At 39.7% G+C, this 27,912-nt stretch overlaps 1 protein-coding gene across 1 annotated transcript in view; it reads left to right on the forward strand.

Annotated features, from left to right (window-relative positions):
• The window catches only part of COL3A1 (collagen type III alpha 1 chain), a 47,545-nt gene that overhangs the window by 13,121 nt on the left and 6,512 nt on the right, over positions 1-27,912 (forward strand). The window contains exons 3-41 of the mRNA XM_054278164.1: positions 4,638-4,841; positions 6,445-6,473; positions 7,031-7,147; positions 8,705-8,776; positions 11,930-11,995; positions 12,587-12,640; positions 12,847-12,900; positions 13,262-13,315; positions 13,473-13,526; positions 13,870-13,923; positions 14,393-14,437; positions 14,620-14,673; positions 15,610-15,654; positions 16,367-16,420; positions 16,721-16,819; positions 16,933-16,977; positions 17,099-17,197; positions 17,959-18,012; positions 18,146-18,253; positions 19,413-19,466; positions 19,585-19,683; positions 20,743-20,796; positions 21,145-21,243; positions 21,396-21,449; positions 21,562-21,615; positions 22,116-22,169; positions 22,432-22,485; positions 22,703-22,747; positions 22,837-22,935; positions 23,021-23,128; positions 23,636-23,689; positions 24,647-24,700; positions 24,802-24,855; positions 25,450-25,503; positions 25,718-25,825; positions 25,989-26,042; positions 26,532-26,585; positions 27,199-27,360; positions 27,471-27,578. Coding sequence (XP_054134139.1) covers positions 4,638-4,841; positions 6,445-6,473; positions 7,031-7,147; positions 8,705-8,776; positions 11,930-11,995; positions 12,587-12,640; positions 12,847-12,900; positions 13,262-13,315; positions 13,473-13,526; positions 13,870-13,923; positions 14,393-14,437; positions 14,620-14,673; positions 15,610-15,654; positions 16,367-16,420; positions 16,721-16,819; positions 16,933-16,977; positions 17,099-17,197; positions 17,959-18,012; positions 18,146-18,253; positions 19,413-19,466; positions 19,585-19,683; positions 20,743-20,796; positions 21,145-21,243; positions 21,396-21,449; positions 21,562-21,615; positions 22,116-22,169; positions 22,432-22,485; positions 22,703-22,747; positions 22,837-22,935; positions 23,021-23,128; positions 23,636-23,689; positions 24,647-24,700; positions 24,802-24,855; positions 25,450-25,503; positions 25,718-25,825; positions 25,989-26,042; positions 26,532-26,585; positions 27,199-27,360; positions 27,471-27,578 — 2,837 coding nt within the window. The remainder of the gene's footprint in view (positions 1-4,637; positions 4,842-6,444; positions 6,474-7,030; positions 7,148-8,704; positions 8,777-11,929; positions 11,996-12,586; positions 12,641-12,846; positions 12,901-13,261; positions 13,316-13,472; positions 13,527-13,869; positions 13,924-14,392; positions 14,438-14,619; positions 14,674-15,609; positions 15,655-16,366; positions 16,421-16,720; positions 16,820-16,932; positions 16,978-17,098; positions 17,198-17,958; positions 18,013-18,145; positions 18,254-19,412; positions 19,467-19,584; positions 19,684-20,742; positions 20,797-21,144; positions 21,244-21,395; positions 21,450-21,561; positions 21,616-22,115; positions 22,170-22,431; positions 22,486-22,702; positions 22,748-22,836; positions 22,936-23,020; positions 23,129-23,635; positions 23,690-24,646; positions 24,701-24,801; positions 24,856-25,449; positions 25,504-25,717; positions 25,826-25,988; positions 26,043-26,531; positions 26,586-27,198; positions 27,361-27,470; positions 27,579-27,912) is intronic.

Genomic DNA, 27,912 nt, shown 5'->3' on the forward strand with positions numbered 1-27,912 from the left:
AAACCAACTACAGAGCAGGTCAGATTCTCATGTGATAACAAATTCCCCTTCACCACTCTGGGATTGGGATTATGTCCCGTATGACATCTGTCATCTTTCAGGCCATATGACAATGGCCATCTGTGTTTTCCCTTGCCCACATTTGGGCTCTTCTATGTACCCCATCTATAGGTCCTTTGGAACTAAATTGTGATTTTCCTTTCAGCTTTCAATATTGGCCTGCTTATGGACAGCTGCCAGTCTTCCTAGAATGGGAAATAATTCAAAACCAACATACAAAAATTATTGTCTTGCCTTTTTTTTTATTTTATTCAGTATTTGGGCTGGCCCAGGGAAGTGCTACGCACAGCAAAATCTATAACATGAGTGCTCGGTAAACAGCATAATTTCAAATTAATTCAGGCTTTCAAATATTAAACTTTTATAACAGTGCACTAGAGATTGACAGGGCTTCCAACAAAACATTGCAGTAAGTGCCACAGAAGTGAAGTGCTGTACAGCCATCATATTTAGGGCTGTGGGAGGAAGAATAAGATTGTGCATTGCCATAGACAAATACTGTTGAGATCTAATGTTTCTTAACTCTCAGGCTAATGAGAATGTTTAGGAATCAATAAGAAAAACTGGCTAAGGCAAGTATGTGGCTGTTATACCACAAGTCTAGAGGCAGACAAGTCAGCTTTTTTATAACCTCATTATTCCTATATGTTACTCACCAGTGCTTTAGCACAAATCAGCTTTCCAAAGGATTTTGGAGCTAACAGTTAATCTTTATGAGCAATGCAAAATGCATTATGTCATAACATGCTGACACACAGATCTACATCTGAGCGCAGAGGGGGTGTCTTTAACACCCTAAGTCTTCCCAGATGTAAGTTTCCTTTGGAAATCTATTTAATATTTTCATTCTGCCAAAGGCCACAGCAGTTTTCATTGCAGCTCTCCTAGCTCATTTCTTAATTCATTTAACAATGTCCAGAAAGTTAGAAGCAAATATGAATATCATTATATCCATATGTCTTCAAATTTTTGTCATCTTCCTGTTAAATGATGCCATCTACTGTAGCATAACTGAATGACAAGCTTGTAAAAATGCAGAGATATCTCCTTTATTTCCTTATTAATGAAAAATTATCAGGCATTGTGACATATTTTAAATTTCCATGTTTTTAACTGATATCTTTGAATAATATTTGGCAGGTAAGTATTCACAGTGTGAAAAATTTGGCACTGAGGAAAGACTGCTTCTGTCTTGGAAACAGAATCTTTATTAACTAGCAGTGCAAAAACAGGGGAAAGATGGCCTTTTTCTGCTCCTCATTGGAGATGTCCTCTTTGCTGTAAAGCAGCAAGATCACATCTCTGAAAACAACAAAACAACAAAACAAATCAATGAAAAATAAGTGGCAATTATGAAAAAAATTATTTAGGAATGTTCAAATCCTTGGATATGAATTTCCTAGTAAATAAGGACCTTGTTGTTTTAAACACATAGTTAAAAAAATAGGTGGTTTTCGAAGGCTAAGTGATACTGGGAGCTGAAAATCAGAATATTACAATTAATCAAACACATCTTCTGGGTACAGAAACCATGTGTATGTTATGCAACTCTCTATGTCTGTATGCAATTCATATAACTACATATACAAGTGCAAATAGTAACAGAATTAGGTTCTTTTAGGTCCATACAATGGTATTGTTATTTAACAACTATGACTTGCACTAGAAAAAAGGAATTTCTCCCCTTCCTTATTATGGTTCCAAATGAAAAGAGCATTTTAAGCTGTGGAGCTGGTGGGTGCTCAAGCACAGCTGTGCAGTCCATTGCTCTGAGTGGTATGGATCTGTGCCCATCCATGCTCTCCAGGGTGCATCCAACCCCTCTTCCAGGGTGGCTCACAGGCTCTAACCTCCCCAGCAGCTCTGTGAGGCTCTGCCTCCCACAGCACACAGCTTTCGAGGGCTCCATGTCAGCAATCTCTATGATTTGGTTTTTCTCTTGAGTCACTTCAGGGATTATAAAGATTTCATTCATAATCCTTCACCGCTGCATTTCAGCCTTCTTGTTTGTCAGGAAACATTTGTCAATAGCCTTGACAAGACTGGGCAGCCTGTTTTTTCCCTAAGAGCCCACAGCAAGATCCTGGCTTGTGAAAAGGAGGAAAATGTTTCTTGCAGGAACAGTCAGCACATAACTAAGCAGAGAATCAGCTTATTTCCCTGGGATCCATGGATATGGTTTTGTGGGGTAAGGACTGGGAAGCCAAGCAACATTTTTAGAAACTAGCTCTAGCTTGGCAGGTTAATGAAGGAGGTCTAGACCCTATTCAGAGGTACACATTGTTAGATCCTTTGAAGCAGCATCCTCTGATGCCATAATGCTGTGACATGTGGGTGTGGGGAAGAGGCTGTCCTGGAAATGAGCAGCTCTTCTCCATCTCTCTTGTGCAGAATGTTAAGTTTCTAGAGAGGCCCAAAAGGGGTAGAAAAGGAAAATCTGAGTTTCTAAGTGATACAGAATGTCTGAGGGGAGTGAGTTTTCATATGCCACTGGAAGGTTTTCCATGTTAAGATTTTTTGTGTTGCCAAAGGAAGGTAAAATACTGGATCCCAGCTTGATATCAAGCAAAGAAAAAAATATTGGCTTGAAAATATCTGGAAAGGGTTTTTGAAGCTTTGTTGTTCTAATCAAGACAGTGGTCAAAATCAACTCTTAACCATAAGGAGTGCCAGCCTTAACAAGTCAACATTTTCCTGATGGTTCTTTTATAATTAAAGGGCAAAAGTAACACAAGATGGTGTGCATGGACATGGACAGCCTGTAGTAGGATCGAAACTGGGAAAATAAACCCTCTTGTCCCATGGAGTGCTCTTCCCCAGGATCTGCACTCTGGCTCTCCCCTCAGGGAGCCATGAGTGTATTCCTCATTGCCCTTCAGAGCTCAATGGAGGTAATGAATTCCATGGGTGAAATAGAGGAAAATGTCAGATCCGTGTGACCAAGCAAAACCAGCTGAGTGAAAAAGTGGGAAGGGAGCAGAAGGAGCAAACCAAGCTCAGTTGAGCACATGGCAATAAAGAAGGGGAGATGCTCAGGTACAAAATGAAAGGATTCACAGAAGATGAAAAGGGAAGTTATGTGTTATGGGAAGGGTGAAATGCAGAGGAAGCATGAGAAGAAAGGAAACACATCTAAGTGTGCACATTGCCAAAGAACATTGGTGTGGAATGGGGATACTCACCCACAAATACAGAGAGGAAGAAAAGGGAAAAAAACGAGACCAGGGTGCTAATGCAGTGGTGGAAAGATAAAAACAGAGATTAAAAGTGCAGGAATGAAAAAAAAAGAGGGACTGCATAACCCATAGGAACAAACTGCAATAAATTTGGGCTCAGTCTCATGCTAGATAATTGTGGCCATTACAATTTGATGATATTCAGAAATTTCTGCCTGGAGCCAGTGGCAATTTTAATGTCAGAGATTTGAATTTCATCTTTTGTCATTTTCTTTCTCTTTTTGAAGGGTAGTGTATAGTAGGTAAATTATCCTCATATTAAAGTTTTAAGGATGATGTAGGCACAAAAATAGCTCTTTCTCCAGAATGTTGTTTTTATAAACTGAATTATTTTTAATTATCCATGAAAAAAAATCTATCTATCTAACTATCCATGAAAAAAAAATCTAACTATCCATGAAAATCTAACTATCCATGAAAAAAAAATATTAAATTATTCATGACATTCAGTGATACTTATGTTTGCAATCCAAGACTTCTAATAACATCTACAAAACTTAAAATGAGCTTGTAAAAATCAAATTAGATGCTCTTAGTGTTATTTTACATTGGGTTCTTAAATGACCTGGCTGTCTGGATTGTGTTTTTCTAGGAAAATACCGTCCCAAAATTTAATGTGTCAAGGCAGTTTTTGTCAACCTTTTCATATTCATAGTCTATAAAAAGTTTGACCAGTAAAACAGCTGTTGGAAGGAATTCACAAAGCCATGATTATTACAGATGAACAATCTTTTTTTCTGAAAAAAAGACACTTGTAACATTTGAGCAGGCCAGCTGATAGAATAATTGCAAACCATTTGGGCAATTAACGTGAGCGTTCTTTCAGATCTGTCACATACGCTGGCTTTCAAAAACTCTTTGAAGCCCCTTGGTGGCAGCTATTAATGCAAGATGCTGGAGACAGGGGCTGGTGCTGGACAGATGGCTTATCCCACATCCATGTGCAAGTGCTCCTGTTGGCACGTGGGGCCAGTGGCACTCTTGCTGGAGAGCTTAGGCACGTTTACTCTTGAGCTGCAGCAGAGAATTTGATTGTTAATTGGACAGTAATTCTGTCTGACACTAAAATTACTCAAGACAGAAGATTATCAGAGATTTAATTGGGCTTTGGCTCAGCTCCAGGAGGTTTCCACTGATGTCTGTTTATAAACTCAGAGCAGACTCTGCAATTAATGTAACAGATCCCCCAGTGCCTGAAGAGCAGCATTTAGCCTTTTAGTTCACATGCATGAACCAGGAAACCAAACAAACTATCTAACAGCTTTCATGTTACTCATTTGTAATTTGGAAAACACATTTGAAATAATATCCAACACTATTTTTCTCTCTTTCCAGTCACAGGATGTACCCATCTTGGGCAGGCTTATGCTGACAGGGACGTTTGGAAACCAGAGCCATGCCAAATCTGCGTGTGCGACTCGGGATCTGTTCTCTGCGATGACATCATCTGTGATGATCAGGAGCTGGACTGCCCCAACCCAGAGATCCCTTTTGGAGAGTGCTGCCCAGTTTGCCCACAAACAACAACACCCCCTCCAAGAGTAAGTTTATTTTCACTGTTGTTTCTTTGGTCTTGCTGCCTTCTTAATGCACATCAACCTCAAATCATTTTGGCTTAGATATTCTTAAATGCTTTTCTTTTCAATGCAACTTTCTGAATTTAGGCAAATACTTAGGATGGACAATGCAGCTGATAATATTAAGTCTTCCAACTCAGTTTTGTGTAGACAACAGGCACCAAAATAGTAGAAAGGGACAGAGGGCAGCAAATAGGCATTACATTTTTCATTTTATGGAAAAGCATAGGAATAAAGCAAACACCTTATTTTTGACTTAATACTCAATCCATATAGATGAAAATAATGCCAACACAGAGTCAAAGAAAATTAGAGAACTTTAATAGCATCTCTGTGTCTTCATTTCTCATCAACTCAATTCTACATCATCACAGAGTGAATTTCCTTTTGCAGTCTTATTGCTGACTTAATGCCCTGTAAAGGAAAGGTGATTATACTGTACATACCTAATTTATCATCATCTTTTTATGGACACCAACATTATACAAACCAGTTGCAGCAACTTAGCCTCAGGAAAATCAAGAATGTTAGTACATGCCAAGCCCCCTTCCTAAGTCTTTCAGTGAGTGAGCCAGCTATCTGAGCTTTCAGCTTATCTGAACATTTCACCAGTGTTAAGGATCCATGAGGTTCTGTCAAAGTACTTAGGTTGCCACAGACACAATAAAAATCCTTATCTACAAAATAAGAAAGAGATGTGAGGAAGAGAGAGAAGATGCATTTCTGCAGCTCTACAGCACATCTGTTTACACATGGATTGTCACACAGATATGTCACCTAATCTTATTTGCACCTCACTTGCAGTACTCCACTGGTCCCAGGGTCCTCTGAGCTACTTCACTGAACATGTTGAGAGGTGGAAATGAGTGGTATAGAAAAGTATGTTGGAGATTTAAGTACACCTCCCTCTCTTTGTTTAGAGACTCTTAAGTTCTGGAGTTCCTGATAATGAAGAACAGGTGAACTCTTCCCCCAGCATCTCTCTTTGATATAGCAGTTTGGTCAGGCCGTTGGAAGCTGTCCTGATGACCTTGGATAGTGTATAGGGAAATGCTATCTTGAAAGATCCAAGATTGTTTCAGCTGAATATTCCTTGCTACGGAAGGTAGCAGCTGAACACAAAAATTGAAAATCCAGTTAGTAACATGTAACTGAATTATTAATTGAAAAATAAATAAATTGCAGCAGTAGATCTGAGAATTTAAAATTAGCTCATCACTTCTCATGCTGGTGTGAGAAGGACTCAAGAAAACTGTCACAGCATTCCACAGTGGAATTCTGTCCCCGTGGCACTCAATGGCAAAGCTGTACTGAATTCATAAGTGCCATGTTCTTGGCTCTAGGAGAGATGTAATTCTATGAATGATCCAAGCATTAGTAGATTGACTGACCAAAAACCCTACAGTTTTTAAATATATTAATAAGCATTAATGGAATTCATGTGAGAAAACTATATCAAATGTTTAAGCATTTTGCTCTTATTTACATGTGCAGTTTTTTTGTTTTATTTTGATTCTGTGTCTTGATTTAATTACCTTTCCTTTTTTTTAATTTTTTGTAGACTCCTGGAGTAGTCAGCCGAGGCCCCAAGGGAGACCCTGTAAGTGCAGCTTTTATTTTTTCCCTAAAGAAAGGAACAAAATCAAGACCCCAGTTCCTCTAGTGCTATATATCCCATTCAAGCTGCCAGGATATCCTGCTTTCTTTATGTCTGAACTGTCTGCAGCAGGACTGTACCATATAGTTATTTTGAAGTAGAAGTTTGGCTTCAACAACACTCTCAAAAATTTAAACTGAAAGAACAGAGTTTAGTCCAAACTGTATCAGATTTGTTGTATTTTGTTGTATTTCTTTCAAGAAGGAGGAAAAAACATCTTTAAGTCTCTACTAGCAGTAATAATTTCAGATTCAGGAACTGAACTGCTAAATATTTCTGATGAGTTTGATTATGTATCAGTTGTAATTAGGTTCAATTAACCAAGTGTTTCCATGTGTGAACTTTGTCTTTCCTGAATGTTTGGTTGTGGCCTTGTTTAGGAGAGGTTTCCCACCACAGACGCACAGCCTTTGTTATGAATGGAAAGGTTTCTCCCTCCATGTCCGTGCAGCAGGAGGCAAGTGACAACATCTGTATCTGCTGTGTTTGTGTCTTTGCAGGGCTCTCCTGGAGTTCCAGGCAGAAATGGTCCCCCTGGCCCACCAGGACAGCCAGGGAGCCCTGGAGCTCCTGGGCCCCCAGGAATCTGCCAGTCGTGTCCCAGTATAAGTGGAGGTGTAAGTCATTGTTACGTTCAGCTTCTCCCTTGGTGCTCATAGCCATGCAAAGCAATGCTGTAGGCATCTGTCCCCTGCACTTGCCCAGGTGCTTTGCTTTTGGTGGCATCCATCCCATTTGTGCCTTTGGGAAACAGAGATGGGTGGTACGTGGGGTTTTGCTGTTGTTTTGAGGTTTGTCCATAAAATTTCTTTGAAGTGCAATTAAATATATGCCTTACCTTATTTTTTAAAACTTTTGGGGGCTGATCTGCTGAAGGACTTTGGTAACTCAGAAATAATCTGATCAGAAAGAGTCTGATGGAGAATTTCCCCATAAGCTTTATAGTTAGGGAAGTCTCCTACTTTCCTATATTTCATCAATTCATGTTTAATAACAGAATATTCCAACAAGACTAGACTGGAGCACTGCTCCTCTGCTGGCAGGGAGGTGCCATGCAAGTATTATTTGTCATGGTGCCCCTTTATTTCTGGCTCACTGCATGCTGAAGTCACTTCAGAAGAGCTGGGCACACCAGCAAGAGAGCTGATTGTAACTGAAGTTAATCAGCCCTGAGCCCCAGGCAGTGCTTTGTTACAGGGTGACACTGTCATCCATGCAGGCCACCAAGCCCAGGGTTACAAGATGGGACTTCTTTAGCATAAAGCTGATAAATAGTGCATGTTAAAATCATTGCTACTTTTGAGTACACTGATTATAACTTCCACATATGCTTCCCACTCCCAGGTAAGCCAGAAGGTGAGGCAAGATGTCTCATTTTTATTTAATCCTGAAAGGGATTGCCTCTGCAGGACTGAGCTGTGGATCAGTTTACCAGTCCCAGTGGGCAGCATTGACACTGGTTTGGGATTTGGAGAGGCAAACACAGGAGAGGAAAACAGGCTGAATTAGCCCTCCATTCCAACCCTGTATCAAAGATGTGCTGTTGGATCCTGACCTGGTTAGTGCAGGAGCTGGATCCACAGTGCTTTGCGGGAACAGGCAGAGCACTGCATATGTTCAGCCCTTCCTGCTCCACCACCTGTGGGCCAATAATGCATCACTGCACTAATGCCACATGATTTGACTACCTGCTCATGTGAAATGAGTCATTCATTAGGCACAGGTAAAAGAAATCAGGAAAATTATAATGATAATAACAAGCAGCTGTGCTCTTTGGAGCAACAACAAATATTTCATCAACATCCTTGAGTGACAACTAAGTCCAACAGAAAAGAGACAGAGAAACTGGGGAAAGGAGCTAAGGAGTCAAACCAGAGTAAGAGAGAGAAAGGTAATTTTGTGGTTCAGCTAAGGACAAGCTGTCAAGAAGAGAAATGAATGTGCCCAGCATGGAGAGCTAATGTCACCATGACCTCAGAAAGAAGACACTGTCTGGGATTCTCTTATGTAAATATATGGTAGCTATAGGTCAAGCTAGTACTACTCAGCAGACACAAATGAGTTATTTTCATGCATTTACTGTACCAGTATAAAAAATACTTGAATTGTAGCAATTACATTTTTTTTATTATTTTTTTTTCCTCTTTCTTTTTTTTTCTCTATTTCTTTTACAGAGTTTTTCTCCACAGTATGACTCCTATGATGTGAAGGCTGGTGGAGCTGGTATCGGGTACCCACAACCCATTGTAAGATGATAAAGCTTTTTTTCTGTCCTTTCTTCTTTTTAAAGAACACATTTTCTGCTCATAGATTATACCTTGGATGTGTATGTATCCTGATTTTAATCTAACAATATAAGTTTTCATTTAATTATTGCCTGCAAGTTGAATGTGATGTAAGGCACCAGTTTGTTCAACAACCCTGTTCTAGAAAGTAGTTATAGATGATCTGGACTTTTTATTTTCCACTTTCTTTCTTCAGTTTCTTACCTTCCTTTTTCTGATATCTTTCTGTGATTCACCTTCTTACACTACCTAAATATTTCTCCTTTTCTGTCTCATGTACATTCCTTGTTTATCTACTTGATATTCTTCCACTAATTTCTTTCTTTCCTTCCAAAAATTTTTACCTCTTCCACTGCCTTTAATCTTCCTTCACCCACTCAGTATAATTTGTCTTTACTGAGTATGATATTCCACATGCTAACTTTTCCACAATTCAAACTTGCCTGATAACAAGTGAGTAAACCCTTCTTATAAACTTTGTTCATTCCAAAACTCAAAATATTTTCACTTTTTCTTTTTACAATTACCATTTTTTACCCACAGCTACTCAGACTGTGTACTAAGGATGCTGTATCTGCCTGCTAGACCTGGTCCAAGATTTTCAGGTTTTTAAGTGAGAAAAAGCATGGACTGCCTCAAAGAGTTGTACCTGAACTATGTTTCATGTGTAATATAAATCTGAATGTTGCAACTGGTTATTCTCATTTTAGGCATTGGGATTTAGAGATAACATGAAGTGTTCTTGATTCAGGCAATCTGCTACAGAGAGGGTGTGGTGAATTGCTGCTGCTGGAAATTGGCTGTGCTTCATTAGGCATAATCACTATTTTCAGCCCAATTCTGCACAACATGGTTTGGGTATCACATGTTGCAGCATTGTAAGGCAGTTCCAAGGAAATGGAGGGAGAAGAGGAGAGGAATTCCATTCGATCATCTTGTGAAATTAGGTTTACTAATCTCAACAGCTCTTTTTCCTGAAACACAGTCATTATTTTCTCACCTTTATTTTAATCTATTTCTACCTCCTTCATTTGCTAATATGATCATCCATGCATTTTTCTTCAACCACCCATTTTTGTCCTTGTTTATTCATTTATTCATATTCACTCCTCACAGTTTTCACCCACAGCTGTCATGCCATCTACATTCTGCTACTTGGTGCCTTAATATGGGATGTGCTGAACCAGGCAGATAACAGAGGCACCTTCAGTTTACAACTGTGGTTAACTCCTCTCTATTTTGGCTTTTTCCCTGGAAGTGATTAGTGATTTCTTGTGTTCTGACTCCTGGACTTGGGTTAAAAAAAAACAACCAAACTACTTTATTGAGCACCCTAAAACATCTTCAGGGCTGTCTGTATATTTTCAGGTCATAAAGGCTTTTATATTGTATCATAGCATACATGACCTCAAAGCAAGTACCAGCAGTTACAGGCAGAGGTGGCTGAAATCACTAGTGCGCTAAATAACGTTTATCATTTTCATTACATAGACTAATTTCTTTATTATTTTATGAATTTATCAATTTTAATTTAAATACTCCTAAAGAATAAATATCCAAAATGAAATCATTTGGAATACTAGCAAAACAATAAAATATAGTAGCAACATCATAGTATAGCACCAATTTTGAAATAATTTGGAATAACTGAAATAATTTTGGAATAAATAATAATTTATTCCAAAATAATTTGGAATATTACCTAAACAATAATATGTAGTAGCAACATTGGCTATGTGTGGTTACCATGCCTGGTATTTCCTCAGTCACACATCTGTCCATTGTTGTATTCATTCCCATGGCTTTACACCACTTGTAGACTGGCTTTGTGTTTTACATCACAGTTTCTCTTCACTTGCCCATGTAACTTCCACATATTTTCTTTGTATCTTTCCACCAGTGCACATTCTCTAAGTGGAGGATGCTCATCTGTTCAAAGTCTGGAAATTCTAGCAGCAAGCACACCCCTAACTATCAGTTTATCTCCTCAGTGTGTAACTTGAAAAAGATTTTATCTCATTTGTTTATAGCCATATGTCTAATTGATTGATTGCTGTTTATGAGTTGATGGCTTTAATTCTGGTTGGATCTATAGCTACTTTATACCAAATGAGTTCTAACAATTAACAGGGACTGCTCATTGTATTCACATCAAAGGGAGCTACATTTCCCAAACCCTCACAACTCTGCCTCTTGATGTACTTCTCTCCTAGAAAATAGCAAATATTAACATGGCACACTTTTTTAGACAAAAGACAACTGTGAACTAATATTACTTATTTTTGTAGTATAGTAAGGTACTGTCTTACATATGCCAGTATAGTACAGCAATACTGATAATCTTGTATTATGAAAATTAGGTTCATGAAATTGTAATACATGACCTTTTCTGACACCATATGTCAAAATCCTGTGAAATACATTCCGTGCAATATTAACCATGGAATATTCTGCCAGTACTGAAGCACACAGTGATCCTCATATCATCCATATATGTGATTCTTTTGGCTGTAGGAAACACATGAAGAGTTTAATTTAATAAAAGCTTTCTTTTAAAGAACGCCCTATAGCTGCAGTAGACCACTGTGCTAACTTATAAATGTTTTCTGTTTTGCAGTATCAAATGCTTCTGTGGTTGTTGCTACAAGAAGCAGAAATACTGAGCTTTGATTAGTTCAGACCTCATTTCTTTCTTATGGCTTCGTACTGTTAAAGCTCAGAAAATATTTCACTGATGGAAATGTTTGCCTTACTGACTACAACAAAAGTATGGCCTTAATTCAGTGTATCCCTAGGTCACAATGAGTCTCTAGTGTTGGCTAATTAAGCTCAGTTACATGGCAGAGAAGCTGACACTCATTTTCTCTGTCTAACAGAAATTCAGTTTTATTTTCCATTCTTCCCCTTCAGGCAGCTGAAAAGCAGAGTTCTGAGCATCCCTCTGGGGTCTAGAGAAGTGCAGTGGTGTCTCAAAAATAAAAGCTGCAGCTCTGAAAATGTTTCTCTGAATTATGTAAAACTTTATTTCACAGTTATTGATGGCTATTGCAACTATATTAAGTACCATAGCTATATTGCATTAATGTAACTACTGTTTTTTAATCTGTGCTGTAGAGTGGCTTTCCAGGACCCCCTGGCCCCAGTGGCCCCCCTGGCCCACCTGGACATGCAGGTCCCCCTGTAAGTAACATTAATCTTCTCGTAATCATCTTGTATTCTTTTACATGAGCTCCTCCTTTTCTCTGTCATAAACATCAAGCACCTTTTCAACTGATAAATCTGGATACTATTCATGAAGAATTTTATGCATAAATGTCATTTTGGGCTGTACCATCACCAAGACTCAAGAGCTGAGGTCACTATACTGTGCTCACTTAAATCCTCGTGTACCCCTTGAGATCTCTCCAAGTCCATGGGATGTTAACATTATTTGAAGACATGCCTCTGCCTGACATTCCCAAATGTCTATACATGCAAAATATTAACAGGGGGTAAAGGAAGGTGGATACACATTCAGTGAACACACCAAGGGTCTAAGTTTTTCAACATCCATCTCCTTTTAGAGGAGCAGATTAGTTCTGTTTTCATGGAGGCATGTTCCACCTATTTCTGGTAATTTCACCTTTGGTCATCTGTTGACTGATCTGACTACAGTTTTCCTTACAATTATGGGAAATTATATAGAATATATAATTATATAAAATATAACTGCACCGTGGAATGGTGCATGTAGCAGTTCACATCTTGACTGAGTTTTTTGCTGCATTCCAGGGCTCTGCTGGATACCAGGGCTCCCCTGGAGAACCAGGACAACCTGGCCCTCCCGTATGTACCCATTCAGTATCTCTGTGCATGTTAAAGACATGAATCTGTGTCACCAATGCAGTATGTGGAAATTCTGCAGTTTATCCTAGTTGTTTACTATGATGCATGTCAAATGTACAAGTATTTGTGATGCCTAATGCATTTTTAGCTTGAAGAAGACTTAATATTTGTTATTATTGTGGTTAATATTAATTACTTTTCTACAGGGACCTCCAGGCCCTGTTGGAATGATAGGCCCAGTTGGTCCACCAGGAAAAGATGTAAGTTTACTATTATTCATCCCATTATTAATAAATAGGAAGAAAAAAGTTCATTAAGTTGCAAGACAACAGAGAACAAGAAAAATAAGTTTTCTGGAATCATCTCCTGTAAAGGTTGTCTTGAAGTAGCTTAGAAATTAACTAGAATCTTGTTAAAAGCTGAGTTTATAAATTCTGGCAGTTGTTTTCCAGAGGGCAGTGACAGAGTGAACTGTCACCCTGAGAGGATTTGCATGACCACCACTGTCTTTGGTGGAAGTTTCACCTGCTTACTCCAACTCTCCTTGTTCTTCCTCAACTGGTGCTTTGCCAGGAAGTCAAGCAATAACAAAACACTAAAAAAATTATTTTCTTTCAACAGGGGGAACCAGGAAGACCAGGCAGGAATGGAGATCGTGGAATCCCTGGATTACCGGTATGGAAAATCTCCCAGTAACAATTGTCTTCTAATCATGGGTTTTGTTTTCCCATATAAAGTTAGTCAAGTGAATATGACACATAATGAAAGTTGGCTTGTGCCCTTCATACAATAAGTACATTATTTATTAATCTTTCTATATTTATGTGTTTAGGGTCACAAAGGACACCCTGGAATGCCTGGGATGCCTGGGATGAAAGGCCAACGAGTAAGTATTGAGTATATTGATCATAGCTCACTCTGTTACTCTCCTTGAATGATGGTGTTGCACAGTTGTGATCTTTCAGTCATCACTTCCAAGACTGAATCACAGAATTAAAGTTAATTTCTGCACAATGTCATCTGAACTTCCATAACAAATATTCAATTTTTTTCTGGTTACCTCAGTTGTAGAGCTCCATCCCTAATGCTGAAAAGTGTTCCAACAGTTGATAGCACTCATTACTGAAAATATGCCCCTTTTGGGGGCTTAAATATTTTGCCAAGAGGAATCAAGTTTTCCAGAATGCAGGAGGAATACAATTCACAGATATGGTTTTACTTTCCCACAGGGTTTTGATGGAAAAGATGGTGCCAAAGGTGACAGTGGCGCTCCTGGTCCAAAGGTAAAAATCTAGTGTCATCTTTCTAAGTAGGTAGAGTAATGACCCCATTATTTGTTGTATAGCTGTGCTTTGCATCCTAAACAATTATAAAAATACAATAAGCATGAAAGAAACCCATTTAATACCTCCATGAAAAGAATACAAATCATTCCAAAGGAGTTAGACATTCAGAACCACACCATGTCCCGATTTTCCAGCCATAATAAACGAGATACCAAAATGAAGGGACAAGTCTTGGTCATCTGACTTTCCTGCATATTATTTTGAAAGCTGAGTCTTTCTGATTTTTATTTCCTGTTTAATTTTTGATTTGACACTTGTTTACACTTCTCAGAACTCAGTTCATGCTGAGGACACACAGCACCCCATAGAAAGGGATAACAAATTCGGCTTTTTTCTGTGTCTCTTCCCCTTGAATAAACCAAAAAATGTTCTCACCAAAGTTCATTTTCTTTTCTCTCTGTAACAGGGTGAAACTGGTCTTCCTGGAGTAAATGGAGCACCAGGCCAACCGGTAAATATGTGCATCCTGGAGTGTTTAAATGTTAGCTGAGTTGTTCCTCATCCTTTTAACTTTAATTACTCTACCACATGCAGTGGACTACAGTGAGTTACAGAAATAAGAGCAATGTCTATTTGCTCAGCCATCTGATTTTAGAGGCCATTTAACAGCCTCATTTTTACTATGTTTTCTAGGGACCAAGAGGTCCAGCTGGAGAAAGAGGAAGACCTGGGAATCCCGGTGGCCCTGTAAGTAATTGCAGACATTGCTCTTATCCAGAGGCAGCACATATTTGGATTCAATATGTTGAGAATTCCCTACTTCCTTAAAGCAGTTGTAATGTAAAGGAGTAAAAAACTATATAGCATGAAAAAATCTCACATGAGAACTTTTCAGTCCCCAATTAAAGATGTAACGCTTCTAACCCACAACACGTTCGCTACCTTATTTCCTGTTTTGCTTTTTGAAATTAATAGATTATACATTGAGGAAGAGTTCAGTGTTTGAGCATAAGCTCAGGTTTGGCAAAGAGAAGCAGGGGGGAGGAGTGGAAGCAGAGAATGGCGGGGGACAGTAGAGAGAGGGAAAAAATGCAATCTCAGAAGTAACTTGTGGGAAACTATAAAATTCCCCTTTGACAGGTTAGAGGGTACATCCCTCGCTCTGAAGGAACTCTTATTTCATAGCATTCAGCACAATCCACAAAGCAGTTTACAGCCACCCCTTGTGCAGACTCCCCATAACCTGAGCAGAGGGTCTGGTCTAATATGGGTACAAGACAGGCAACAGGGTTTAAGTCATCCGTGTTCATCAGGTTTTTGGAGTGAAATTTAGTCTTTTATGTGAATCAGAAGTAACTGTTACTTTGAAGTACACATCTATTGCAATCTTAGTTATTCACATAGACAATGTGAATGTAGCTGTTATTTCTTTAAGTTTAATACGAATGTATTTTTACATCTTCCTGTCACAGTGCAAGTCATGTGAAGTGTTGGATATTCCTTCACAAAATATTTAGTTAATTATTACTTTGGAATTTCTCATTTAAGGAATCCTTAGGTTTTGGTCAACTAAGTGGGAAAGAACAGACATAAAAATATGGTCCCTGAGTCACGGACATGAAAGGATGTGGGTTCTGTGTCCAGGGTAGTGCTCTGTACCCACCACCTCTCTTCTTTCTGTAGGGTGCCCATGGCAAAGACGGATCTCCAGGAGCTGCAGGCCCACCTGTAAGGCAACTTTGACTTTCAGTATTTGTGTTGCTTTAGTCCAATTACCTCTAGCAGATGTTCTGCAGTGCTAGCAAACCCAAAATTGGGGTGCACTTGTTCAAGAATGAGCATTATATTTATTTGTGTTTCAGTTGTGTATATTCCATTGTGTTGGTTAATGTGCTTAAAGGACAAAGGGCAATAGGAGAGCTTTAACACTGTAAATCAGGAAATGCAAAAATCCAAACCCAGATTATTCTCAGAGAACATATAGATGGATGGAATTGCTGCACTACATGAAGATCAAATTTTGAATGATCTTATCAAATAAATTATTCTGCTGTCTGGAGTCGGCAAATATTTTTCTTTTCCATCTACCTAGAAACCTGAGCATGTCCACTTGGGTGTGTAACAGCTGCATTGGCTTTTTCTCCTTCTTTTTTTATAATTAGAACAAATTCTGAAAGGTTTTCTAACTTAATCTCCCTAATGATAGATTTCATGTTTTTAAATTTAAAACACAGAAATTCAGCTGAACATGTAAAAGTCAGGGTAACTAAGATGTAGGTGTGATATTTTAGGACTAGCCAAATCATGATTTATATTTGCTAGTTTCCAGGTGTTTCCTTACTCAGAGAAAAATCTCATAATCAGACTCCCTTTTTTAACTTAAGATTAATTCCATATGGCTTTTACCTTTTGCATTAATAGTATTTCTTTCACTTTTAAGGGTCCCCCAGGTCCTCCTGGAACTGCAGGATTTCCAGGCTCTCCAGGTTTTAAGGTATTCAACTAAAGACCCATAACTACATGGGATTTGGTCCTTTCTCTAGTTACACAGCTGATGTCACTGTACATCATTATTTTATGAGCCCTCCTTTTCCTGGCTGCTATTACACCGTTTGCAAACCTAGAACAGATGTGCTATATGCAGCATGAGACAAACCCAATCCTCATCACCTTCGTGAATGCCCACAACAAAACACCACCAAGTGGTAGAAACCATTAATTTAATGCTGATTGCCCTGGGGATGAATAAAATGCCTTCATTTTCTCATTTTACTGGGTTTTTTTTTTTCTATAGGGTGAAGCTGGTCCTCCTGGTCCTGCTGGTGTTAGTGGTAGTCCTGGAGAGAGGGGAGAACCTGGTCCTCAGGGAAATGCTGGGCCACCTGGGCCTCAGGTACATCAATAGAACTTGGGACCTAAGAGGTGCTGTCACCTGCTCTTCACAGAGCCCTTTGTTCTGGTCCTGGGTTAGCAGCATTGGTTACTCTGTTAAATTTATTTTTCCAGGGCCCTCCTGGAAGAGCTGGAAGCCCTGGCAACAAGGGTGAAATGGTGGGTACTTTCCACATCTCTGCCATTGCTGCACTCTGTTGGTGAGGGCCACTGTTTGGACTGGGTAGAGTCCACCAATGGCACTCTCTCCTCATCTCTGTCTGTTGTTGTCTCTCTGCAGGGACCTTCTGGTATTCCTGGTGCTCCTGGTTTGCCAGGAGGCCGTGGTCTTCCAGGTCCTCCAGGTGCAAGTGGAAACCCTGGGGCAAAAGGCAGTCCGGTGAGTTACTGATGGCATTTACACTGCTTGTACCAACAAATATGGTGGAAGTAAGCCTGATACCATTAAAAAAAAAACCATTGATCTTCTCCTATTTACTTGAAATAGTCTAATAAATTATTTTATTATGAAAATAGGAAATTATTTTTATAAATATATAACATATTTTGTTTCATACATATAGGTGTTGTTGTATATAAAGATTATACGTAAATATGGTGATAATACCTAACTGATTTCCTAAATTATCTACCAATTCAGATACAACAAAGACACTGCTTGTGTAAATCGGCTACATCAAAAAAAAAAAATGGTTTTACAGTCTTATTTTCACCTGTTTTAATTCCCAAGGGCTGAGTCCACAGTCCACTAAACACCATGAGTTGTATCTGGTCTTTCATTGTCACTTACCCCAGCAGGCCCTTTTCTTACAGCCTTACACCACATGTAGCTCTTTGTCAGGGACTTTCAACAAAAGACTCAATGATGTCTGAAATAGCTCAGGAACAGACATAAAATTTTACTCAATGGTGTTTAAGAATGTATTGCTTCTTTCCTTTACTGCATTTTTAAGGAGTCCCATGGCTTCCACTTACAGGTTCAGACAGCGCATGCTGATTCCGTTGCAGAATTATAAATAAAAAAAAGGAGTCAATAATTTGAAATATAATGTCTACTTCCTAGTATTTCAGTGTGTCTAGTAGCTCCAGAGTGATGCCCAGCTGAAACCCATAATTATAATGGCATTTTCTACTTTTTAGGGAGACCCTGGTAAGGATGGTGCAAAAGGAGATCCAGGCCCAAAAGGCGAGCGCGTAAGTGATTTCAAAATGTGTCCAGAGACTTCTTTCAAGCAAGCCTGAACCCTGAATCTCTCCCCATACAAAATCTGTTTGGTTTTTTGGAGACTTCTAACTCACTGATTGGCTTGGTTCTTGTTGTTGCCAGGGTGAAAACGGCACCCCAGGTGCTCCTGGGCCTCCTGGTGAGGAAGGGAAGAGAGGCGCAAATGGAGAACCTGGGCAGAACGGAGTACCTGGAACCCCTGGAGAAAGGGTGAGCTGTGGTACACGACCTTTTGAGCCAAGACAGAGACAGAAAATTCTGAAGTTCAAAACACTTCCAGGAGAAATTTGGCTACATGTATCTTCTCAGCAAATTCCAGATGGGGAAACAGGGTTACAAAACAGGGGAGAATTCTTATCTACTTTCTCCTCTGAATTGCAGCTCTTGGATCTATCTCAGTTGGAAAAAAAATAATTTCTTTCAGTTTTTGATATAGAAGAAGCAGTGATCTTATATATCCGGAAGTTTTACCAAAAGATTTTTGCTGAGAAGCAATCATAAACTATGAGAACTACAAGGGAAATGAATAATCAAAATATCAAAATTACTTCTCAGTTAACAAAAATAAACAATCAAAAGAACTTCAGTTCTGAAAGTGAAATTAATGTAAATTCTTCTGCATTCAAGATATGTCTTTATGTCAACATCTCTATTGCTAATACATCTTCAATATCAGTAACAACAGTATTGTCAGGATGTTGTCTATGTTATAATATTTCAACTGCAAACAGGTTTATTGGCTACTATATTAAATAATTTTCCAAAAATTTAATAATTCTCTCAGAGAAATCCACTAATTGTTTTAATCAAAATAAATAGCGACATCATTACAAATTTTAGATTTCTGTTCCCATCAGAAACAAAGGAAACTGTGCTGATCTATTTGTAAGTGCTAACTTGATAATTGCTTGCAATATTTGCTGAAGTTATGAGAAAATGAAAGAGGGATAATGAACTAATTAATCATACTAAACATTTAAATTTATAATTCAAATTTCTTTTATAAAGATAGTAGCAAATATAAATATTAAAACAATACAACAGAGTTCTTCTCAGTACTGAATTAGAGGAAAATAATTGTCAATACTGAATGTGATTTTTCTTTTTTATAGTACTTTAGAAAACACATAAATAATGATGCAGGGCCAGCTAAAAATAGAGGACAGGCTATAATTTCAACAGGAACACTACAATCAAAGACAAAATAGTCTGCAGCCCTTCTTACTACACTGAAATGCCACTTTCATCTCTTTTTTTCCCATTAATTTTCATAATGCTAAGTCTAATGATAAATAGTTTAGAAGACAACCCAGTTGCTATCACCTGTGTCATACTGCCTGTGATCCATAATTTGTTTTTTATCTGGCAGGGCTCCCCTGGCTTCCGTGGCTTACCCGGTAGCAATGGACTTCCAGGTGAAAAGGTATAAATCTTCCTCCAAAGGAGTCCTCCAAACTTTTGGAGAATCCATGTGAATTTGGATGGACAATTTCAGATTCAATGCTGATTCCCTTGCTGTGGATCTCCACATCTCTTTCCAGGGTCCCGCAGGCGAGCGTGGCAGCCCAGGCCCCCCTGGCCCCAGTGGACCTGCAGGAGAGCGTGGACAAGATGGAGGCCCAGGTCTTCCTGGAATGAGAGTAAGACAGGACATCTCTGAGGAAATGGGATAAACTCTGTTAGAGATAGCTCATCTGAGCTGATGTGGTAGAGGAGTCCAACCAGAAATCCTTTCTATGGGTTCCTTTAGGCAGTAGTAGCATCCATACATGGTGGGACAGCTAATGGAGCAGAGTCACTGGGTATTCCCAGGACACTGCCACGATGGAGTCAGGAGGCTTTGGGAGGCTCCCAGAGCATGCCAGACCCTGCCATGAGAAATGCCTCTAATATGAGTCAGCATTGGATGATTTTCTGCCTTAGCGCTTTACATTTCAGCAAATTCTAACATTAGGTACTTGAGGGTTTTATTTAAATATGTTTATATTTCAGCTATTATGTAAATAGACTTAAATAATTAATTTAAAAATTAATTTAAGTATTTCAATATACATGAGTATTATATTTTTTGCTTATTTGTAATTAGAGCAAATAAGCTGTTGGTCAGTTTTTTACAGTACATATCAGTAAGATTTCAGAGGTGGCCTATTGTGTAGACAACATCCAAGTGTACATGGAACAACATTCTACAAGCTGTACTAATATTTAACAACTCCTAACAACAAATAGATTGACATTCACAAGCCCATCTACAGGCCTCTAGGAGCTAAACAAGATTTTATTGGCAAGGAAAATGAACTATTTAAAATACAACAAAAATAATATTTAGAAATTTAAACAAGTTAATTAAAAAGTGTTGCACATTGTGTTGCTTTCAGGTAGAGGTGTGTAGTCAGAATTGTTTCTTTTTTTTCCATCTAAATATGGTTTTCTTCCAACATAATGAAAAAAATGTTCTTGTGTTAGTTGATTAATGTCTGGTGTCTTGCTTATATACAAGTCTCAGAAAAAAAACAATAAACCCATAATGGCAGAATTTGTTTGCTTTCTCCAATTTTCACCCTTCATGGGCTGAGGGAAATGGGAAGATCTTTATTAAAGAGGATGATAACAAGCAATAGCTTCAATATTGAATTGAGACTTCATAATGTGCACTTTAAACTGAAGTATAACACTCTTTATTTTCCTTCAATTTGTAGGGCTTGCCCGGAATTCCAGGAAGCCCTGGAAGCGATGGGAAGCCTGGCCCTCCCGTACGTACATTGTGCAAATATTTTATCCCAGTCCTCCTGCTGACCCAACTCTACCCTAATCCCACAGCACCCACATGGCAGGTTGTTATCACAGCCAGATTTATTCCCTCCTCTCTGTTTGCTTTAACTACCAGAGCCCTTTTTATGCTGCATCATTATAAGAGCAGCCTGCAAACTCTGTCATTTGGTGCTGTGTAAAATACAGAGTAGATGGGCCACAGTTGCAGTACAAAACATATAATGAGTTTTGAACAGTGTCTCCCCTTCACTCAATGTTGAATGAGTCCAGGGAATTGCTTTATTTCACCTCACAGATGCCACATCTTCCTTTCTTTTTGCTTATTCCAGGGCAATCAGGGTGAATCTGGACGCTCTGGCCCACCTGGCCCTCCAGGCCCCCGTGGCCAGCCTGGTGTGATGGGTTTCCCTGGTCCTAAGGGCAATGAGGTGAGTGGGATTTCTCCTCTTCTGTGCTGATGCTTGGTGAGTCAAATGCTAAACTAAATCGCTCCACAGTGGGCTATCTCATTCTGCTGCTTTAGACAATTGTCCACTGACCAGAAACAAGTATTTCAAATGTAGTCTTTCTTTTTTGTAAGGGTGCACCAGGCAAGAATGGAGAAAGAGGCCCTGGTGGACCCCCTGGACCACCTGTAAGTTTTGCTAATATTTTGTTTAATAATGACACAGTATTAATAATAACTTGATGAGTCTTACAAAAGTGGTATCACTTTCTAACCATAGCCTAATTTTGTCTTTGAATAGGGTCTTGCTGGGAAGAATGGTGATGTTGGCCTTCCAGGTCCTCCAGGACCTACTGTAAGTGTGGTGGGCACATCTGAGGCAATGACTGGGGGTCTGGCAGCTACAGATAGAAACTGGGAATTTAGCAGAAGGAAAATATTTTTAATGATATAAATAAATCTCCTTTATGAAGACAAATAAAAGAGCTCTTCTTTGCCATTGTTTTAATGAACGAATATTCAAAACTTTGGTGGGAGAAGCTTGAGTCAGGTATACTTGGTATAGATTGAAATGAAAAGTCAATTTAGAGCTCTTGGTCTTTTCTAGCAGAAATGTATTGTTACTCCCTTTTATGTTTATGGCATTTCAAACTCCTGTCAAATTAAAATGTGTCTGCTGAATCACATCTAAGAGTTGGAGTGAAAAAAGCTAATACCACAACACCAACATGCATTGGTTTTTGAGCTCGTGCAATGTCATCATGAGGTGTAGATTGTGGTGGTGAGGAGGTTTTTATATATTAAAGTGTTCTCAGGCAAGTTCGTGGATTTTCTTCCTCATTTGTTTGATTCTAGGGTGCTTCTGGAGAGAGAGGAGAACCAGGACCAGCAGGCCCACCTGGCCTCCAGGTACTGTGTGTTCATTGTTTTCTGATTCTTTTTAATAGAGTAACACACATAAAATTAAATATATATATAGGCATCTGAACATTTGTGTTGGAGTGCCAGATATCAACATATTTTGAATATAATAGAATATAACAGATCAACCACTTTACAAAAGTTACAAGGAATGAGTTGGCCACACTTCTTTGTATTAAAAGCAAAAATCTGAAGATGGAAAAGGCATAACTTATCTGTGTACCATGGGTAATGCTGTTCTTTCATATAGGGATTGCCTGGTGGACCAGGACCAGCTGGAGAGAACGGAAAGCCTGGAGAACCAGTAAGTAGTAAATTCCTTTTTTTTTTTTTAAGTAATAAAAGTTAATGAAAAGTTCTTGCTAAACTATGGTTTTAAATTCAGACAGCTCTCAGCTCCCCTCAGAGCAGCAAAGTCTGATTTGGGGGAATAATAGAGGAGTGCCAACATAGTGCCAACCACAGTGCAGATGTACTAAGTAAATTTCATGGCTAACTTACATTTATTTTCTCATAACCAGGGGCCAAAGGGTGATATTGGAGGACCTGGATTCCCAGGCCCTAAGGTAAATAATAAAGCAAATTTTGTAATGACATAAATTAATTAACAAAATATGAGCCTGAGAACAAAGAATAACTCATTTTTTTATCACAGGGTGAAAATGGTATCCCAGGAGAACGTGGTGCACAAGGTCCTCCAGGACCTCCTGGAACAAGAGGTGGACCAGGTCCTGCTGGCACAGAAGGTGCCAAGGTACTCACAGAATGTTTCCTTTTCTGCTATTCTGGTACCATTTGGGTTAATTTTTTTTTTCTAATTATTTTTTGTTATTCCTTAGGGTCCTCCTGGCCCACCTGGTCCCCCTGGAGGCACAGGACTGCCTGGCTTACAGGGAATGCCAGGAGAAAGAGGAGCTTCTGGAAGCCCTGGACCAAAAGGGGAGAGGGTAACACACACACACATTTTTGATTTTATGCTGATTTAATGTTAGTGTCCCGCAAGGCACTGGGTTTGTCCATGTCTTCACTTTGGCCTGATTTCAGAGGTGCAGACTCTGTAGCAGCACTACTGATTTAGCAATGGGATGTGGGTTCTAGATATTAAAAAATATGGGATTTCTCCCTCAGTTTAATCCATGCTAGATACTTTGCTGCACTGGGTGTCTTGGGGGATGGGTACATCAAAACAGTTCTAATGAATCTAATTAATGATGAGAATAGTTCATACCATGGAAAGACAATTTGGCCTGGCTTGATTTTGAATCAATTTGGGTTTTTTTCCTCATCAAAGGATGCAGTATCTGATGCTGAATACTGGGCAAAATATCAACCCCAGTTTCATTAAGGAAACCTGGCTACTGAGAGACCCTCAGTATGAGATCCTTCCCCCCAGTTCAGGTTCACCTCCTCATGCTTCCTTTTTGCTCATGGTTTTTATGTCTTAAAATTCCTAGGGAGAACCTGGTGGTAAAGGTGCTGACGGCCTTCCTGGTGCAAGAGGAGAGAGAGTGAGTATTTAAACATTCAACAGTTTATCCATCAGCTTTACACAGCCAGCTCTTAGAACAGGAGTAGCCTCACACTGAATAATGCTGTCTAGGACAGCTACAGTTGTTATCTCATTGTGCTTCACTCCAGCAGTGCAAAACTGGGTTTGTAAACTAAATTAGCCCTAATACTGGTTTGTGTGATTACCTCTCCTTGCGTAAATGTAATGGAATTTTTTGGAGAAAGATTGTAGTTGACTGGGACAATGTTTTAGAGGGAAAGAAATCATGTTTTAGAGGGAAAGATAAAATCTAGACTGATGTTATAATGAATCACAAAAAGACATCGGTAGTAAATATTCTCATACAGAATATTCCTACAGGTTACTAAATATGATATATGTATACATCTATATAGCAAATACACGTAAAATAGGCACTTGAAATATATACATCTATCAAATCACCACCTGCAGGCAGTATATACATGAAAGTAATGAGGGATGACATATGTACAAATGCAGCTTGGTTGAGTTGGAGGAAATATAAAAAATTTATTTCTGACCATAAGGTACAGATTAAATTTTCAAGAAAGAAATAAGTCAGGGAGCTAGCCAGGAGATGCTGAAGAAATGTGCATCAACTATCTAACTGAAAATTAGGGCAATAGGTCACTTTTATTGTAGACCAGTGAAAGGGACCTAGTAATTTCAGGTGGTTTTGGATTAGGTTTGGATGGTGGGGGAAAGAAAGAAATCACTCAGTTGGAGATCTCTCACACTGCAAAGTGGTGTGATTTCAGAGCATCACTCCAAAACGTGGTGTGCAAATGCACTTTGGCACTGTAACTTGCTTCATTTAAGTGTCTTTGGCAACCTGTTTGTGCTGAAACACAAACACTATTGATCAAAACAGAAGAGTTAACACTGTCATATTTTGATACAAAATACATAATTTTCCCATTTTCCAATTGTTTAGGGCAATGTAGGTCCCATTGGCCCTCCTGGTCCTGCTGGCCCACCTGGAGATAAGGTAAAGCATGCTCACAAAGGGGTTTGGACTGTAAGGAGTCCCAGGGGTGGCCGTCTCAGGGAAGAAGACAAACACCCCATGACCATCCTTGTTCCCTGCAGGGAGAGACTGGCCCAGCAGGGGCCCCTGGCCCAATGGGTTCCCGTGGAGGTCCTGTAAGTGACAAAACCTTTCTTTTCTTCCTGTATAACCTCACCATGCCTCCTCTTGCCTGCTGTGGATATCAGTGCTGCACCAAAACTATCAGCAATACTTTTGGCTTGGGTTGTAAATAAGCCAAGCACATTCAGCTCCTGTTGACTCTTGGGATTTATAAGTACCAAAGGCTTCAGAAAATCAGGGCTTTTAACATTGCAAAGGGATCAGAAGGCTGTGGTGACAGGGCAAGGCAGGAGTGTGAGAAACAGTCATGTCCATCTTGATTTAAAGTTATGTAAGCTTTCAGAAATACTCTTTTTTGTGTTTATTTTTTTATATTTAACACTCTGGGATCTCAGTTGAACAGTCAGGGCTCATACAGGTGTAGCTGAGTTAAGTTTACCTCATTTTAGACATTTATCAGTTAATTCCTGAACAGCTCTGTTTAGTTCTTTGGAGCAAAAGTTGTTTTGGATCAGATGTGTGGGGTTTTTCTCCAAAGGCTGGTAAGACAAAGAAACTTCAGTAGCCTAAACAGTAGCATTCTCTAACGTTTAAAGTGAAGTTTATCTTTCTAACATCTTCCATTGCTGACATGTGGTTTTCTACAGGGTGAACGAGGAGAACAAGGTCTTCCTGGGCCTGCTGGCTTTCCTGGAGCCCCAGTAAGTGTCTGCACTGCTCTTCCTGCACTACTCAGGCACACATAGGACTATATGGCTTTGTCCTTCCCCTCCTGCACTGGTAGGGCAGTAGAGTTCAACTGCATTCACACAATTTAATAGTTAAATTCCCTTCAGATGAGTACCTGGACAGCATTTCTTGTCACAGTATCATCTGCTTTTTTAGTGGTAATATAACACTATAATTTTTCTACAGGGCCAAAATGGAGAGCCTGGTGGCAAAGGAGAAAGAGGTCCCCCTGGTCTGAGAGGAGAGGCCGGACCCCCCGGAGCAGCTGGTCCACAGGGCGGCCCTGGTGCCCCAGTAAGTGTTTGCTGTTCCTTGTAGCTGTGGAGAGGTTTCTTCAGCCCTCCCTCAGCCTCAGTGGGCCCACGTGCAAGGAAATGAACTGCCTGAAACTTACTGTCACTTGCTATAATTTCAATCTTTATAAAATCCTTTGCTTTATCTACTTCCTTCCTTATAGGGTCCACCTGGTCCCCAAGGAATAAAAGGAGACCGTGGATCTCCTGGCGGGCCTGTGAGTATCTCTCCTACTTAGTCACTGCTAAATGCCTCTATCTATTACAAAAAATGTGACCTAAATGAAAAATAAGAACTTCAATGACTATAGTATTTACAGTGCAAGAATATTTAAAGTGTTCTAGAAGGAGTAATTAAAGTAGAAGTCTATAGTGATCTGGATTACCTCGATTTTAATATAAGGTGCCAAAATAGCTTTTGACACAATGACCCAAAGCTCTACAATGGCTTATCTCAACAGTTATTAAATTTACTTGCCATCTTTGCCAACTATCTCAAATCCCATTAACTCAAGTTTGAGGAGAGTCTGTGACCTTCTCTTGCAAAAAAAAAAAAAAATTGACTTTTTGTTCCGTGTCAGGACATTTAATTCAGGTTTCAAACAAAACATGATTATAATTTAAACACAGCAGGTATGTAAAAATCAATTTTTTCCTGTTTTTCCAGTTCTCAGAAAATACCAACTAAAAGTATTGATCTCCTCTAGGGTGCTGCTGGTTTCCCTGGTGCCCGTGGTCTACCTGGTCCCCCTGGTAACAATGTAAGTTGGTTTATCCCCTTTTTCTTTTAGTCTTACTTTGTGGACACATTCAGACATATATTAATATATTATGCAAAAACGTTCTGAACATGATATTTGTACTTCAGAAAAAAAATCTGCACAAAAGAGCTTATCTTCCTTATGGTATGGAACAGAAGCGGGATTTTAATTAAGGTACCATTAGAGTCAATGCAATTCTTTCCATTCATTGGCTCAGCTAAGACTGTAATGAAAGACATTTTTTCTGCACATGTCCAAGACAACATATTAAAGGCATATGGCAGGAGTGATTCAAGAAAGCAGAAGGGCCTGCGGCCTATTTCCAGTTTCTGTGGTAGAGCCATGAGTAAGGAATGTGTACCCTGTGTAGGATGCATTACAGGCACTGGGCATCCAAAATGTGCAGGTGTATGTCCAGACAGCAGGGATAAAAAATGCCAGCTGTGAAAGTGCTACATGAAAGGATTCTCTTACAACACCAGATCAGATTTGGGTGCATGAGGCTGGACCCCAAATCTGCCTTCAGGCAATGACTCGGGTCTGGCTGGCTTTCGTGAGACCAATGCCAGTGCGTGTGTGCAGCTCATGCTTTCCTTCTTAAAACTCCTTACAGGGTAGCCCAGGTCCCCCTGGTAACGCAGGCCCTGCAGGCAAGGATGGGCCTCCTGGACCCCCTGGCAGTTCTGGTGCTCCTGGAGGTCCAGGACCTGCTGGAATCAGAGGTGAGCCCGGCGCACCAGGAGAAAAAGGGCCCCCAGGAGCCCGAGGAGAAAGGGTAAGTGTCCCTTCAGCCAGGAGACAGGGATTAAGTCTGTCCAGAACAAGCAGCCACCTATGGAATGTTGAAGGTGCTCCCACTGACTGCAGTGACCTTTTCTCAAACAGGGGGCTCCAGGTGAGCCAGGTCCTCAAGGCATCGTTGGTGGCCGAGGGAACACGGGTCTGCCGGGCCTGCGTGGCCCCAGCGGCCCACCTGGGATGGCAGGGGCCAAGGTGAGAGCCCTCCACTGCACCTGCAGCCTCAACCCAACACAACCCCAACCCTGCTGCTAAAATTAGCCTGGAGAGGCAAAAAGTGCTAAAAGTAGCTTAGAGACACAAAAAGTAAAGAATGTATTGGAGGTGTTGGGAGTTGAATGCTTTCTAGTCCAGAGATGAGAGAATTTACAGTTCTGTTTACATTCATAAGATCAGGCTTTTAAATGGCTGGTATCTAGCTGCTGTGGGATGCAAGGTTGTCTTTCAGATTATATTATATATATGATCTATCTAGGAGTATATTACCCACTCCACACACTTTGGGAGGGTCATGAGGAGGAGGAAGCTG

This window comes from Melozone crissalis, unplaced genomic scaffold (genome assembly GCF_028551555.1).
Source record: "Melozone crissalis strain CALT ecotype California unplaced genomic scaffold, PUWL_Pcris_2 ptg000023l_1, whole genome shotgun sequence".
Classification (NCBI taxonomy): Eukaryota; Metazoa; Chordata; class Aves; order Passeriformes; family Passerellidae; genus Melozone; species Melozone crissalis.